Source organism: Micropterus dolomieu, linkage group LG01 (assembly GCF_021292245.1).
Source record: "Micropterus dolomieu isolate WLL.071019.BEF.003 ecotype Adirondacks linkage group LG01, ASM2129224v1, whole genome shotgun sequence".
In the NCBI taxonomy this organism is placed as follows: Eukaryota; Metazoa; Chordata; class Actinopteri; order Centrarchiformes; family Centrarchidae; genus Micropterus; species Micropterus dolomieu.
In genome coordinates, this window is record NC_060150.1 from 50,558,857 (window position 1) to 50,576,576 (window position 17,720).

At 44.4% G+C, this 17,720-nt stretch overlaps 1 protein-coding gene across 1 annotated transcript in view; it reads right to left on the reverse strand.

The window, feature by feature from the left end:
- Positions 1–17,720, reverse strand: part of LOC123986139 (glutamate receptor 2-like) — a 135,779-nt gene that overhangs the window by 31,395 nt on the left and 86,664 nt on the right. Inside the window, exons 14-17 of the mRNA XM_046074279.1 lie at positions 12,308–12,410; positions 5,849–6,022; positions 2,964–2,974; positions 2,188–2,435 (exon numbers count right to left, since the gene is read on the reverse strand). Of these exons, the coding sequence (XP_045930235.1) occupies positions 2,188–2,435; positions 2,964–2,974; positions 5,849–6,022; positions 12,308–12,410 (536 nt within the window). The remainder of the gene's footprint in view (positions 1–2,187; positions 2,436–2,963; positions 2,975–5,848; positions 6,023–12,307; positions 12,411–17,720) is intronic.

The window sequence follows — 17,720 nt, forward strand, 5'->3', positions numbered from 1 at the left end:
AGGTAGACTGGTCCAATGCATACTGCGGATCTTTCCCAACCCAGTACGCCATCCGGGTATTTTTTGGCATACTGCAGATTTTGCTTTTGTTTGCATACTGGATACTATATACTACTTTTGGCCAAATCAGTACATACTACGAGTAGGCGGTTTCGAATACAGCCTGAGACAACTGTCTGTCAGATAATTTACCTAGCATCTACTTAAATGTATAAGTTACTGAAACCTAAACATAAAAATACCTCTCCTCTCTCTAATCCAGGTAACTGTCAAAGGAGGGTTGAATCAAGCCTGAACGAGGTTGAAGACACTCAAAGACATTTTGCCTCTCATCCAAGGACTTCTTCAGTTCTGACTGATTTACAAGGTCTTCCAGCTATTTAACCTCTGTAGGTCATTATGAAGGTGATGCATACCACCTGGTTCGTTACTGTTCCTGGCTGTTGTAACAATTGTCATTATGGTTGTTGGAGTCACCTGAGAAACTGAAGAGGCCTCTTGTCTTCAAGTATCTTCAATCAGTCACTTGGACTCTCTCAGTAATTTGGCAAGCCATGATTATGATAAGATGGTGAAGTTTGTAGTTTATTTTAGTTAATTTCAGAATCATATATAAATACCAAATTCAGTCTGATTAAGGAATTCTAATTCAAACAAGTTTTTTCCTCTTGTGGCAATAGGTATGTACATGTCTATACATTACTAGTCGCAGGGATCGCTTGTGAAATTTCATTCATATCTAAGAGAGAATTCTAGTACAAGGAGTACATTCTAAATATGAGGAAATTGTTGAATGCTACAAATTCTTCTAAATCCCTCATTTGTGACACTTTCTAAAAACAATTTTTGGTACGCCTGGTTTTTGCATGAGGCTAGAGGTCTAACAAACATGTTGCATGTGATTCCTTTCCTCATGAAACATTTGTCACTTTATTTAATATTTTAAATACTGCGTTTACTTCTATATTTGTTTGCAAGCAGTCTTCTTCACTGCCTTTGTTGGTACATTGCTGGGTTTCTTTGTACATCTAACTGCTAATTCGGGGAACAGCATGAAACTGACGGCAGGGCTGTATATTGCATTGCCTGTTTACATCTGCATGCCTCATAGTGATTGGTGTTCAAAAACACAATAATCACTCCTTGTGTATTCATCATTGTGTGAAACTAATTAATGGAACTTTTCCTGCGTCAAATTGGAATAAAACAGGACGTTCTGAGGGATTTGGATAACTCTTTGTATAAAATAACTACTTATAATATAGATATAAAACATGTCCAACTAGTTTGGAAGGAGACACAATCAAATGGAAACATACGTAGGCAAGCACACACACACACACACACACACACACACACACACACACACACACACAATAAATGTTCAATAAATAGTCATAAGCTCACTGACAACAACAATCCCTTGATCCAGGTCTTAAAGAGCCAGCTCATAATAAATGATGAAAAACCTCCAACCAAATTCTCCTCATAAGAAAGTATACGAAGTCAGTTTTAATTAAAAAAGATAAAATAGCGGATGGCTGAGAATATTTCACATTGATCATTGTATGATGATAACTGTACATCCAATACAACACATATTTTTTTGTGATTTTGAGACGAAATTTGTGATGAAATATTTCTTTAAGACCTGAAAAACTTTAACAGCCCTCCCCCAGTCTCCACAGCAACCACCACCAGCCATTGGTCAGAGGTGGTAACCGTGGTAAAAATACAAACCACTTAGATGATGTCATCAGGGTAGGTGGATTATTATAACAACGAGTAAGCCGCTATGCCCCATTCATCACACTCGCATACTGCAACGCCCATCTGCACTACGGAATGGGACCAGACTACATCACTCCCCATGGTGGTTTATTTTCCTGAGCAGGGCTGCACATGGACACAGCCACAGCTCACACACTGGCTAAAACCCACTTGATTACTACAGCAGGTGGTCAATTACAGTATTCTGATCATTAATGTTAACGTTTTAGAGCACTGATTGAGGAATCCACTTACCATTGTAAGTCAACTATAAAAAATTGCTCTTTCTAAGTTTCAAGTATAGAGAAACAAAGCTGTGTGAATGGGGAGAGGGACAGTATGCTAAGCAGCAGGTTAGTAGTGTGAATGGTACATGGCAGTGCAGGTTGGCTAGCATTGTTATACTGATCCACCCACCTTAATGGGGATCCTTTGGGCGTGGCAATGCCATAGCCTTTGGAGTCCAGGTTCCCTCCCACTTTCATGGTGTCGCAGGGTTTCCTCTGTTCGATGTACTCATTCATGGTGGACTCTAGCAGGTAGGCATATTTCCCTTTGGACTTCCTGACACGCAGGACGCCTTCCGAAGTTTTCTTGACAAAGACGGAAGGTTCTGCTGATTTCATGTACTGCCACATCTTGTCAAACAAGGCGATTTTAGAGCGCTAAAAAAAGAGAGACAGACACAGATAAGATACTACAACATAGCTTGGACAACTTGAGGACCGTTATGTACACTGTTATGCCGATAGGCACAGGGTGCTTCAAGGTACAAGGTTATTTATCATTTTACAACACAGGGTTGTATAACGAGAAGACAGCAGGGCGAACAGGCTGTGGCTGGGTGGGTACTGTCCTTTAGTATTCTTTGGGCTCTGCGTAGGCACCTCACAGATATCCCTGATGCTCGGGAGATGGGTACCAATGATCTTCTGAGCAGTTTAAATCACCCGCTGCAGAGCCCTCTGGTCCTGGGCCGTGCACATCCCATGCCAGTTTGTGATGTTTCCAGTCAGGATTCTTTCTATTGCTCCTCTGTAGAAGCTGACAAGCACTTGGCACTGGAATTTGGCCTTCTTAAGCTTCCTCAAGAAATACAGTGGTTTCTGAGCTATCTTCACCAGCGTGGAGATGTGAGATGACCATGTCAGGTTCTCTGTGATGCTGATTCCCAGGAAACTGAAACTGTTCACCTGCACCACCTCTGCAACCACAAATGTAGACAGGAGTGTGTGTCTTTATCTCCTTTTTCCTAAAATCAATGATCAACTCCTTGGTTTTGCTGACATTGAGCAGTAGGTTGTTCTCTGTACACCACTCTACAAGATTATGAATTTCCTACCAATATGAAGTCTCATCGTTGTTTGAAATCCAGCCGATAATGGTGGTGTTGTACGCAAACTTCACAACAGAGTTCTCTCCATGTCAAGGGATGCAGTCGTGGGTGTACAGCATGAACAGGAGGGGGCTGAGCACACACCCCTGGGGGGCTCCAGTGTTGAGCACTAGAGTGGAGGAGGTGTGTCCAATATCCAGTTGCAGAGTGTTGTATTTAAACCCAGAGTGCTGAGTTTGCTGATCAGTTTCATAGTGGAGATTGTGTTGAATTCAGAGCTGAAATCCACAAACAGCATTCTGATGTTGTTTTTCTCAAGGTGTGTGAGGGCTGAGTGGAGGGCAGTCGAGATCGGTTGATTCTGAAAGCAAACTGTTGAGGGTCCAGGCTGGCAGGGATGTTGTTCTTTATGTGCTGAAGAACAAGTTTCTCGCACTTCATCAGAATGGGTGTGACTGCCACAGGGCGGTAGTCGTTTAGACTGGACACTACAGACTTTAGGTTCAGGAACGATGGTGGCTGTCTTGAAACAGGTGGGAACCCTCTCCTGAGACAGTTAGATGTTGAAAATGTCAGTAATAACATCAACTACCTAATTGGCACAGGTTTTAGTACACAGCTTGATGACATGGAACATGGATTTTATCAGGCTCAGCTGATTTACTCATTATTCACTCAGCAGGACAGTGCTCTGGAGGTGGAGTAGACAGCTGACTCTTTGTTGAGGAGATCAAAGCGAGCATAAAAGATGTTAAGTTCTCTGGTAATGTGGCCTCACACATGATAGGGGGACCTCCTGCTTTTGTAGCCTGTGATGTTTTCGATGGCGTGCCACACACTTAATGGCATCCCATTTTTAATCCGAAGGGTTTAATATGGAGTTGGTCCACCCTTTGCAGGTATAACAGCTTCAACTCTTTTGGGAGGCTGTCCACAAGGTTTAGGAGAGTGTTCATGGGAATTGTTGACCATTCTTCTTCAACAAACTCCCTCATCCCTGTCTATATGGACCTTGCTTTGTGCACTGGTGCACAGTCATGTTGGACGAGGAGGGGGCCATCCCCAAACCTTTTTTCAATGCCTCAATTTTACAATGTAGTCAGGCAAGTACCGTTCTCCTGGCAACCGACAAACCCAGACTCCATCGGATTGCCAGACAGAGAAGCATGATTCGTTACTCGAGAAGACATCTTCACTGCTCTGGTGTCCAATGGCGGTATGCTTTACACTACTGCATTTGACGATTTGCATTGCACTTGGTGATGTAAGGCTTGGATGCAGCTGCTCGGCCATCAAAACCCATTCCATGAAGCTCTCTACGAACTGTTCTTGAGCTAATCCGAAGGCAACACAACATTTCGAGGTCTGTAGCTATTGACTGCAGAAAGTTGGGGACTTCTATGCACTGTGCGCCTCAGCATGCACTAACCCTGCTCTGTGATTTTATCTGGCTTACCTATCGAGATCATTTCGTTTCAATATTATTTGTGTGAACAGATGGGCGATCCGTGTGTAAATGTGTAATCTGTAAATATATAACTCTTTCCACAAACATAAAATAAAGATTTGTAAACTCAAATTTTTTTTGCAAATATAAAACAGATTTTCAAATACACAAACAAAACATTTCTGTGAATATATTTAATACTTTACAGATAAATTAACCACATATGTGAATATCATTTGTGAACATTTACAACTTTCAAATAGGCATGTGTGAGTCCAGTTTTAATTTATAAATTGTTGAAAAGCATTTGTGTGTCACAGCGGATATAGGATAGAGCAGGCTGCAGGACACAAACGCAGGACACAGAGCAAGTTCAATTCATTCATTTATTAACAGAAGGCGAACGCACTTACAGTTTAATGATAAATCCAAAAAAGTGAGGCACGGGGTAAACACAGATCCAAGGTTCAGGCAGGCAATGTTACAGGTAGACATCCAAGGCTGACAAACTACACAGGAGACTCATGGCAGGCTACAAACCACATCACACTGTAATGACTGGACAGGGAATGAACAGAAACACCAAATATATATACACAAGAACTAATGAGCAGGGCGGGAGCAACACAGGTGAAAGGGATCAGGGCTACCGAGGCGGAGAGACAGCAGGGGAAAACAGAGAGGCAGGCAAGCAAAGAGACAGCAAGAGAGACAGGCAGGCAGAGATCTAGGGGAACAGACAGAAAACATGTTACAAAATACCAGACAAGTATCTAACTTCAGACAATAACAGAAACCCATGTAAACAGACAAACACCGACCAACTATAACACATCATAACAGACAAAACCTAAATGAGAACACAGAACTAGAACACAGAATACAGAGCAGACTAAACTAAAATAATGCAGACAAAGAACTATAAGTAAATACTAAGACATGAACTAAGGCACAGGACTAGGAACAAAGACATGGAACCAAAATACAGACTAAATAACAGATGACCCAAAACTAAAGACAAAGCTGAAACCAAAGACAGACTAAATAACAGATACAGAAATGCCTAAAATAACAAAACTGAGAATAAACTAAACAAGGCAGGCACACAGCATGACAGTACCCCTCCCCCAAAACCAAAAACCCACCTAACAAAACATGAAGTCCAAGACCCAACCAGGATGGGAGGAGGGAGGGCAGGAGGAGGGTCAGAACAAACAAAAAACAGACAAGGAATTCTCAGGTAGGTGGCCCGAGGGCAGAGCAGGACAAAGGAATAAAATAGTTCAGGGGCCGACCCAGCGGTCGACCGAGCAGGTCAGGAGGGAAAAACAGTTCAGGAGGTCGTCCCGGAGGACGACCGAGCAGGCCACACGGGTTAGGAAGGCGAATCCTCTCTGGGTTACCGGCAACTGGACAGGCAACAGAGGAGCCGGGCTTGGAACTGGCAAAACCAGGCTGGTTAACGGCAACTGGGTACACAACACAACACAACAGACAGCGCTAACAGGCTGGGGGTCAGGCAAGCGGCTAGCAGCGCTAGACGAACAGGTTACAGACAGGACAGGCGGAGGGCTAGCAGCGCTAGCCGAACAGGTTACAGACAGGACAAGCGGACGACTAGCAGCGCTAGTCAAGCAGGATACAGGCAGGACAGGCGGAGGACTAGCGGTACTAGTCGAGCAGGGTACAGGCAGGACAGGCAGAGGACTCAAGCAGGACAGCAGGATGCTTCCCAGTAGGCAGCTAGCAGGCCGGGAACTAGGCCTATGGAGGCTAGCTGACAGGGGGCTGGCAGACTGGAGCTCAGTGCTTCCAGGCCGGGGGTCAGGCTTGTTGTGAGCTGGCTGGTGGCTAACACACTGGGTGCAAGCAGAGTCTCCAGCAGGCAGCTAGTAGGCCGGGATCAGGCAGCCTGGTGCTAGCTGGCAGCCTGTTAGCTGGCACTGAGCTAAAAGATTGAGGGGCCAATGAGGAACTTGCTGGTTGAGGAGCGGGGTTGTGGAGGAAGCTTGAAAGCCACTCAGTGACAGAGTCTCTTAGTCCTGGCTTGGCCAAAAGCTTCTTTAGCACTGGCATGACTGGCCCTTTTCCACATACTAAACAGCTCTGACAACACCAAAAACAGTTCATAAAATTCATCGGACCATGTGTTCACTGGGTCCAAATGAGGTCCGGTCATTCTGTCACCGGATGTAGGATAGAGCAGGTTGGAGGACCCAAACGCAGGACACAGAGCAGGTTCAATTCAGAAAGGTTTATTAACAGAAGGCGAGCGCACTTACAGGCAGTGGGTGAGTCCAATGACAAATTTTTGTAAACACTATAAATATCTTCCTAACATTTGACCAAACAGGAAGCTTCCAGTCTATAATATGAAGCAATACCATAGCGACCTGTCAATCAGGCTAGAGCCGACTTGGACGCTCGGCACTGTGTAAATTTAACCAGCGCCATTGAAAAAGCTTATTAGGAGTTGGCTGTTCACTTTCTCTGGTGAGTACATTTAGTTTTAAGACTGTTGTTCGCTAGACAAAGTTATCAGCCCTGCTAAAATGACAGTTAATGTGAGTTACAGTTGCACTTAGCTAAGTAAGCTAGCTAGCTTACGCCGTATCTTCACTTCGCCGTTGGAAAGAAAATCAACTCGTGTCACTCGGCCCTTTTTGGAGACGTGATGTTGCCTGCTGACAACATTATTTCCGCATTTCAAAGTACAGCAGAGCTGCCTGAAAGCACTAGCTTGATGCTGTCGCTAACGAAATATCATCAGCGCTCAACAATAAGCGCATTCAGACTGAAATTCAACTGTGGTCTTGTGTCGAAAGAGGAAGTGATTAAAACCACAGGTGAATAAGAAATAATATATATTATACATGTAATTTGTTAAGCTGTGAGGAGAGGGAAAGTCCGCTGGCCGCTGGGTTAATTTAAGCAGTCTGAAATCCCATAGCCTTTAGCTAATGTTAATGGTGTGAAGCTAAAAACAAACCTTGACTGTTCAGCTAAATGTTTAAATGTTCATGTTGTTGAGCCATGTTTGTGAGTGGAGTCAATTAGCTTTTCTGCACATAACCAGTAGCAGTAGTTTCTACACCTGTGGCCATGGAAGTGATTGGAACACCTGAAATCAATGATTCAGAGGGGTGTCCTAAAACCTTTGGAAATATTGTGTATCTTTGGTGTTGTTGGGGTTGAGGTCTCTCTCCAGTCTCTGCTGATATCTTAGTTTTGCCTCCTTGATGCCAGCTTTCACTCTCTCTGGCGGTGTTGTATGCTTCTTTATTAACCGACTGAAAACCAGCTTTTTTCTAAAAAAGTTCTTCATCTCTTCATCCAGGCTTTCTGGTTGTGGAATGATTTTATTGTCTTTGTGACCACTAGGGCTGGCCTGAATGTCACTTTTTAAGCCTTGAAGCTTCAATAGTAATAAACAGTGAAAAATCAAATCTTTGCAGCGGGGGCGGGATGGGGGGTCTGCTCAACAGTTGTGATTATTTAGAGATCTGTTGATAAGCAGGCTGTCATTTCATGAGCAATAGATATGTATTTGATTGACAGAAGCAGAACAGCAGAAGAAGGATGAATGCCCATGAAATCCTGGCAAAAACATGAGTGAGGGAGAATCTGATGGGGAAGAGAAATGGGCGGACATGAGTGTTTAAGTCTGTATGTAGCCCCTGGGTTAAACCCCCAAGCTAATTTAAACACAGCAGTGTAAACCCTACATTGTTACTATAGTAGGCACTGTTCCTTTAAGGGGACAGTGTTTTCACAGTTTGTTTAGAACGTACATCACTCAACACGAGGTGAGACATATTAACCTGCTGCTTTTATTTATGTGCCTTTGATTAGCCCATTGACAGAGACATCCAGCTTCTAAAAGGTATGATTTGTTAGGGGCGGGACTAGTAGTCAGAGGAACTGGAGGAGAAAAAAACAAGGGAGACATGTGAGAGAAGTAGACACCGCAGTGTGAGTGTGCGACTGTATTTTGAGTGGTGAATAGCTACGAACCAAGACGAATATTAGAGTGTAGAGCCTGACTCATTTAAGAGAAGTGTGTTTTTGGCTAAGAGTCTGCTGTGGACATTACTGTGTATCTCTGAGCTAACTTCGGCCGGTAGGCTAATTAGCATAGTATCTCGCGGCTTGCTTGCCGTGTGTGTGTGTGGACTTTGAGGCCCGGACAGAACACCAGATAGCGCCGTGTGACCGGAAAAACACGGGTGCACCTCTGGCTCAACACGGTGGAAGTGGAAGCGCTGTATCTCATGCTAGATGATACTGAGAGAGAGAAAAAGAGAGAGTGGTCCGTTCCTTTATTCTCATAGCGCAGGCTAACTGAGTTATTACAAAAACAGGTCCAGAGCAGAATATTTTAGCCAGCAGGTCCAAGAAGAACATACGGAAGGAATGTAACCCGAGAGTCCCGTGCACGAGCAATGTTTTGCGACAATTCGTAATGGTTTACGGCACTCTTTGGAATTGCAAAGCAAGCTATAAAAAAAGAAAGTGGCCAACATAACTGGGCTCAGCAGCCTCCATGCACTTAATGGTAGAAGCAAAGAGACCAAAAAGGATGTTGATGGAGGAAGCTAAGAAGAGAAACAGAGTGACCAAGCAAAAGCCTTCAAATCCTCTACAAACTCACTCCACTTTGTGCTGTCACGATTAGTGTTGGGCAAGTTACTTCCAAAATACACTATAGATTACTAGTTACTGCCATTTGAGAGTAATGCTTGTCACATTTGTGTTACTTTTGAGTTACTTTCACTGCTATTTAATAGACACATGTGACACTGATAAGTAAGATATGCTGCATAGGTGGGTTCTTGTGATGTGCAGAGTTTGGTCCCCGGATCAGGTGGGTCTTTGTCATAACAATTAACCTTATGGTTAATTGCGGGGGGATGGGTGATATTTGATGAATCGTCTCCCCATTAAGAATGACACTGTGCGCATTTACTAATGAGGTACAGCAGCATAACGTCATTGATTATTTGAATCTCCCAACACACCGACAGGATCTGCCAGGATGAACTGACAGAATGAAAGTAATTTGTTAAAGCACAAACACATAGCATTTACGCATGATCCATCAGGGGAGCTCCACCGTAGTTTGCACCTAGCCTACAATCTCAACCCTTGGATTCTAGCAACAGAAAATAACGTTGTTCTTTTACTCATGGATTTGTTTTTCTGGTGCAGAAATGTTTCTCAGTGTTGGTGAATTATTCAAACACCACTTCATTTTGGGTTAAAATGCGTTGTAATGCGCATTATTGAGATTTTAACAGGTATAATATTACCTTTATGTTTTAGTTATGCTTTATATTACTGCGTTAAAGCAAAAAGAAATAAATTACTGAAATTGCGTGACTTTTGCTACTTGTGCTTTTTTTACGCGTTACTCCCAACACAGGTCATGATGCTGGAATTTCTAACTTATACAATACCTTGAAAAATATTGATATTCGATACCAATTTCGAAACCACGGGGGAAAATTGACACAAATTTGATTAAATGACTGAATTTAATTACAAAATTATCTAATCTACTAATCTAAGAAATAAAGGGAAGTTAATAGTGCAGTGCGTTAAGCAGAACAGCATCAGTTCATTTACTTCTGACCATAGTTGGAAAACAAATGCAGCAACCATAGACATTCACTACAGCTACCCAAAAAGAGTAACGTCTGGGACTCCCAGTGTGTCGCAGCAACCCAAAATCATAGGTATCTTTTACTCTGGGGACGCTATATAAATTCTGACCTGTTTCCTGCCACCTGAATTTGGTCATAAATTGGAGCAGAAAGTTTCTCCAGAATGCAGGAATTAACACAGTTTACGTTTTATGCTTTCTGTAAAACTAGTGGGCGACATCATCGTTAGAGTGAAGAGTTGTAAAATCTCTTCTTAAAAAATCTCTTAAATTTGTTCTCGCTCCAACAAAATTCCCTCTCCATACACATCAAAATGCTGGTTCTACACATGTATTTATGGAAGTGACAAGAATGCCAAGCAACTGCCATATAAATGCCTGTCACAATCCTGGTCTAGTCTGTCTGCACTTGTAATATTCTGATCTTGTCTGATCTGTGTTTCCTTGTCTGTTTCGCTGTTTTGTTTGGAATATGTCTGTATTATAGTTATTTAGTCTGGTTGGTTGGTTGGTTTGGTCTGTGCTTTGAGTTTAGTTTCAGTCTGTTTTTCCTGTCATGTTTTATATCTGTCTGTTATGGTTAGTTTGGTCTGCTTTGTGTTTTGCTCTTTATTTCAGTCTGTTCGTCTGTACTTGTTTTTTGGTCTGTTTAGGTTTCTGTGTGTGCTTTGTCTGTTTTGGGTTTTGGGTTCTACTTGTAGTTTGATTCTTGTTTTGTGTTGTGTAACCTGTCTGTGTTCAGTCTGTCAATCACCTGTGGCCTGTACTACAAATCGAGGTAACTGGCTTATCAAGGTAACTTCAGGAGTAACTCTGTGATGTCATGTGTAACTTTCCGATTAACCCGTACTACAAAAGGTGAACAGGTGTTTCACAAAGTTTGTTGCCACGGCAGTTTACACTGCATCTCTAAACACATAGAGCAGGTTCTGTTTGTGGGTAACTCAAGGTTACCCTGTATACGTGGACTACACACCACATATGTACTCAGTGTTAATGATGAGAAGTAGGCTATTATTACATACCACTTGATTAAATATTTTGAGATTTCCTGACTTGTTCCACTGTGGTTGCAGCTGAAATTAAGTTATTCTTAACACAACATGCGTCCATACAGCAAGCCTCTGTGATTTTAGGCAGGAGATATTAATTAATTAACAGGCCAGTTTCATAGACCATCTGTAGGCTTTAATTGATTAAGTGTTTTCACATATTTAGATTGACTATTTTGTGTCCAAAAAATTCCCTGAAATTAAAGTCACAAAAAATCTAAATCACTCTGCGGTTTTCTTCTGAATACGCCCAATCCATGGCAAAGTCTCTAAAGTGCATGATAATATAGTGATTGTGGGCTAAACTCATGATTATTTCCTCACTGCTAAATACCATTGTGGAGTCTAATAGGACATAACTTTTCCACTGCATGTATAGTACATGGCAGTGTGTGAATCTTGGAAATTTTATTCTTTTTCAGATTGTTACGCTTCTCTGCTGGCTCTTTGACCCTCAAATTTGTGGACACTGGTTGACGAGATGTGGTCCGCCGCCCAGGAGGCAGAAAACATTAGCCGTCATATGTCAGCTGGGCCCAGCCTCCCCTCGCCCGCCCCGTTGTCCCTGAAGAGCATATTCCTCTGCCCGCTGCTGTCTCGGATGAGTCAGTTACGCCGTTACACACATTTCCTCCACTTGCTGCAGCTGGCTGGACAGCCTTCGTGCAGCCTGGCTCCGATGTTCAGTCCATTCTCCCTGCAGCCCGCCCCTGCCTCCCTCCCCTCTCTGGGGGAGTGGCAGCGTTATGAGCCCACAAACGCAGTCCTTCCACCCCGTTCCCCTCCCTCTCTGGGGGAGCGGCACACCCTCTTCACCGCACACCCTAAGCGGCGCCGTCCCCGTTTTGGCTAGTGTTGGCTCGCTCCCCTCGGCACTGAGAGAGAGCAACACGCCTAGCTGTCAGGCTGACTCAAGCATACTCGCCACTCAGGGCAGTAATTCCCCCTGCCTGACGGACCGTGTAGGTGCCCAGCCTCCCCCATGGGTTGCAGGTGGCTACACTTCATGGCCACCAGATGACCTCATCAGCAGGTCTGACCACTTTCACAGCACCACTCGGAGTGGCGCATCTCCTGTTCCAGCTCCGGCTCCAGGCTTAGCTTCAGGAGCTCCTGGAGAAGCAGCCTATCTCCAAAGTACCTCTGGGGGAGGAGAACCAGGGGTTCTGCCTCCCACTATTTCCTGGTCAGGAAAAAGATGGGAGGAGACGCATCTTGGACCTGTGTCGGGGCCTGCTGCTCCACAGTGGGATTTGGCGGTAGTTCTACGCGCCCTGATCCAAGCCCATTTCGAGCACTTGGAGAAGGCCCTTTCGGTCAAGGTCGCTCTGTTCATGGCTCTGACGTCGGCCAATCTGGCTGCCCTCTCTGTGGCTCCGTCGTCTCCGGATCCAGGGTGACAGCAGATTTGCTGTCCTGTGCCCTAATCCTGCTTTCATGCCTAACAGCATCACCAGCTCCTTCTAATCGCAGGTGATTACTCTCTCAGGCTTCTTTCCTCCCCCCAATGGGTCTGAGGATGAAGCTATGTCTCACCTCCTCTGCCCAGTGCGCTGTCCTGCTATGTAGCAAGCACGGCCGCCTGGTGCCTTTTTGTGCACTACAGGGAACAGTCCAAGGGGCTTCCCCTGTCGGCATAGCATCTGTCTCACTAGCTGTGCGAGGCTATCTCACAGGCCTATGTGTCAGCCGGTGTATCTCCCCCAAACGGCATCAGGGCGCACTCCACAAGAGGCGTCTGCTCTTCTGTTGCATTGCACGATGGAATGTCGGTGGACGACATCTGCATGACGGCCTCCTGGTCTTCCCCGTGCTTGTTCGTCCGTTTCTACCTGCGGGATGTCTCCTGCTTCTCGTTGACACACTCAGTACTGAGTGTTTTGTCTGAGTGATTGTCCTCTGTGAGTGCGCGGTGCGTTTCTCCCACCAGACACTGGGGAGCGGCTGCTGCTCACATTGGGCCTGCTCTACATGCAGCTGATGCGGTCGCTGTCTTGACCTCGTCCGCACCTGCACAGCTGCGGGGGCCCCCCATCCAGTCCCCGGCCTTTTACGCATGGGTCGGTTCTCTGCCTTCCCATGTTGCTCCATTGGTGATTGCGCGCACATCATCAGTTACATCATCAATAAATATTAACAAGCCTATTCCAGAAGCAGCCATGCACACCCAAGCACTGACATTACCTCCACCATGCTTCACAGATGAGCTTGTATGCTTCGGATCATAAGCAGTTCCTTTCTTTCTCTATACTTTGGCCTTTCCATCACTTTGCTACAGATTAATCTTGGTCTCATCAGTCCATAAGATTGTGTTCCAGAACTTTTGCAGCTAGTCTCGTACTTCTTTGCAAATTTCAAGGTGGCCTTCCAATTCTTACCGCTGATGAGGACATTCCAAATTTTTGTGCTTTGCTATGCCTAATGTTTGTCCAATGTTCAATTTTCCTTCTTTTCTGAGCTTGACAATGGCTTGCTTTTTTCCCACAGACAGCTCTCTGGTCTTCATGTTGGTGTATCCTCTTTAACAGGAAATGCAGTCTTTATAGTTTTGAACCAAGGATGAAAACTTAGACTAGTCATACAGAGCTATTTAATGTTTGGACAATCAACCTAAAAGGCAACACCTGGGCAACAAGAAACATCTGTCAGTCACATGTTCCAATAGTTTTGCTCACTTGAAAAATGGGTGGGTTCAAACAAAGGGTGGTATGTCCTGAGTTGTTTAACACATCTAAATGTGAATACCAGGAAATAAAAGCTGAAATTCTGAACTCTTGTCTCATACTCATCTTTTGATCTTATTGTCGTCATCGGTGTCTCTGTGGATCTCTGTTTCTGTTACCCAGCCCTGATGAGTGGGTTACACCTTTGTTTGGACGTTTCCAGTAACCCCTGAGTTTAAATAAAACCTGCAAACTGTATCTACACTCTCCAGTGTCTTGGCCCCTGCTGTCAGTTTAACATAGATCAGTGGTGTAGTCTACGTGATACGTAGGTATACGCCGTATACCCACTAGGAACAGTCAAAGATTTCCATATACCCACTTAAAATAGCATGATGATACGTAACAACATCGTTTTGTGATAGAACTTTCACCCGTTCATTCATAAATTCAAGGTCTGTGTTGTGAAGCACTGAACTGATGTTTGGGGCTTCCGTGGCCTGTGAACGGGATCTGACGTCACCTACCAAACAACAATACAGCTGGATGGCGGTCACTCTGCGCAAGTTTGAAATGAACTGATGTGACTCAGTTAAGGAGATGTGAAACGTGAGCAAACTCAAAGTACACTCTTTCGGTGTTTTACGTAAGCCTGCAGCTGAATCTGTTGCCACTGTTGCCATGAATGTTAGAGTGACAGAAACTACAGGAATCGAGCCAGATGAGGCTGATGAGTGAAAGCAGCATACGTTATCATTAACGCTATCATTAACGGAACTGTAACAGCATTGTTGGTATATTGAATTGCAACCAATTTTGGTTAACTTAAATAACGTTAATGTGGTGGATCAATGAATGCAGGATACTGTGTTTTGTGTGTGTGTGTGTGTGTGTGTGTGTATGTGTGTGTGTGTGTGCAGTAGTAGAAGTAGCAGTTCCTGTGTGCTTGCTCATGCATTTAAGCTGATACAGTAGCTACATAACCTTGACAATGGTTTTAGAAGATAAGTGTGCTTGAGATGATGTGGACCCCTTTTTGTGTCCTCACTGTTGATAATATTCTGTAATCAATGAGTTTTGGTATCTAATCAAGGAATATTTTAAAAAAAGTATTATTATTATTATTATTATTTTAGGTGCACCTCAGGTGCACTGAGGTGCATTCATCAAATATTTCCATACATGGCAGGGCTGTGCTCCGAGGCAGGACTGTGCTCCGGGGCAGGGCTGTTCTGCTCCGGTTTGTTCTGGGTTTGTGCCTGGAGTTCTCGGCCCTTGACGGGTGGGTGGGTTGGTGGTGGCATGCAGCTGAGCTGGTTGATTTTGCCTCGTTGCTGGTTTGGCTGGTGTTGCACGGCGGCCGGGGGGCGTGCTGGGCATGGGGGATGTCGGCTGGCGCCGGCGGCCTTAGTTTTTTCCGGCGGTTGGAGGGACGGCAGACTTTTATTGGCGGGTGCACAGTGACCTGTGCGGTGCGTTTGCTGCCGGGCTGGGACTTGCTGCTGGTGTTTCTCTCCGCTGGCTTTCGCTGTCGTGTTATTCCGCTTGCTCTCTCTCGTTTGCCCGACCTCGCAAGCGGGATTCGCAGGGGGCTGCTGGGCATTGGGTGTCGCCGTGCTCGCGCAGTGTGCGCGTTGGGCTCTAACTTGTGCATTGGTGTTGATGATTGCGTGGCATTTCGGCGTTTTGGTTGTTCGCTGCGCGGTGGTGGGGTGCTGGGAGGGGGGGGAGCACTGGTCTATGTTGTGTGCACGCTGCAGTCAGTCCGGGCGCTGCTCTTCCGCGGGTTACGCTTCTTGCGTTCCGTCGGCATTACGTTGTCAACTGGCATTTGGGTCGGGGTCTTCCACGTTTGCATCGCGGTGCATCTGGGAGTCTTTGACTCTGTTTTTTTGATTGATTTTGCATTCTTTTTCTTTCTCCCACCCCTATTAGCTACTGGGGTTCTTGCCTGCCTGTTGCTGGGGTAGGTGTGGCAGAGTCGTGGCGCCCCACTCTCACTAACAACTACATTCTTTAACAGGCTTATGCGCACACACATGTACACACACAGACACATTCACCCACACGCACACAGACACACACAGTCTCACACATGGATACAAACAAGTAGGTTGTCCCTGGTAGAATTATTCCTGATGCTTTTCTTTCAGTTACTTATTTAAATTAATTGTTATTATTCCAGCTCTCGTGGCTGTGCTGTGTTGCTTATTTAATGTGCTGGACTGTTTCTTGTTTTCATTTTTCTCTTAGTTGTCATACTATGTCTGCTGTTCAGCTGGTTGTCTTTTACCATCATTATTATTTTTATTGTTTGTTTTGTTTGTTGTTGTTGTTTTTCTCCTCCCCAAGCCCCCCTCTCTGTTCTATTGCAGGTTTCGTTGCTTTCTGCAATTGGTGTTTCCCTCTGCTATTCCCTGTTGTCCCCACCTTCCATCCCCCTTTCCCCCTTCTCTTGCAGGTGTTGTCCTTTCTCCGTGCTGTCTGTTTGTGCCCCCTCATCCCCGTGTCTGCCCCCCTGTCCGGCCCGGTGACAAATCAATACATAATTAAATAAATAATAAAACAGACAAAGGAGTATATTAATACTCTCTTGTTAAAGTAAAATCTGTCTGGCACAATATGGTATCCAGGTCATCATACTCTATATATACTATATATATATATATATATATATATATATATATATATATATTTCCATACATACAGCCTTCAGGAATCAAGTTAGTTTATTTCTCATTATCCAACACAACTAAATGAAAGTTTGTAGATCATGTTACAAACACAGAACTTAATGTTTAACTAATTGTATTTGAAAATATGGTAACATAATAAAATAAAACAATATATAGCTACAGTTATTGATATACACATAGGTGACACACACTCTATACACCCCGTACATTCTGCAATGCATTTTTGTCTGGGAGAATGTAAACAGCAGCAGTGACACAAACTTTTGGGCCCTTGATGGTCATTTATGACAGGCTCAATCAGTTTGCCCAAATATGTGTGCTTGTTTTGCAGCAAGCTAGTGCTGGTTGTTTGACATTTTGCGCTAGTTACAGTGGATTTGGCATTTTTCAGTGCAGATTGACAATGGAGTGTACTGAGAGAATGCACAGGGAACACATAACTGCAGCCTTTAAATGATGATCAATGATTATTAATTATAAACTGTTAAGCAGCGTAAAGAACACACATTCTAACTGTAGTGGATAAAAGATGTTTGTAAAAATCATAAATTGTTTACTCTGCCTTGTAGGATTCACAACTTAAAAATTTTTTTATGGGCATCTTGGATAACTCTGACCTATAGGACATGTTAGACAGCGCACTCCACCAACATCATCCAAACGAATGACCAAATGAATGAATATATTTTGAAAGAGTGCTGTTCATCCCTCCATTAGAGTTCCACACACTAACAGTATCTATGATGAAGAGCCACAAAACTGTTTGGGAGACTAGTGCTGGAACAACCTTACTAACACATGCATTAGTGGTAACGTCTTGGGTTACGTATGTAACCCTGGTTCCCCGAGAAGGGGAACGAGAGACTGCGTCGGTTACGACACTATGGGAATGCCTCTAGGCGAAGCAGGTCTGAACGTGAATGAAATCACTCCAATCCTATTGGCTTGTTGCTAGAACGGTAAGGTGTGACGGAATAACCGGAGGAGTATAAAGCACACCTGTACACACTCATCATTAGCTTAAACTATGAAGCAGGCGCTTCAGGCGGGGAGAGAGGTGCGGCGGGCCGACGCAGTCTCTCGTTCCCCTTCTC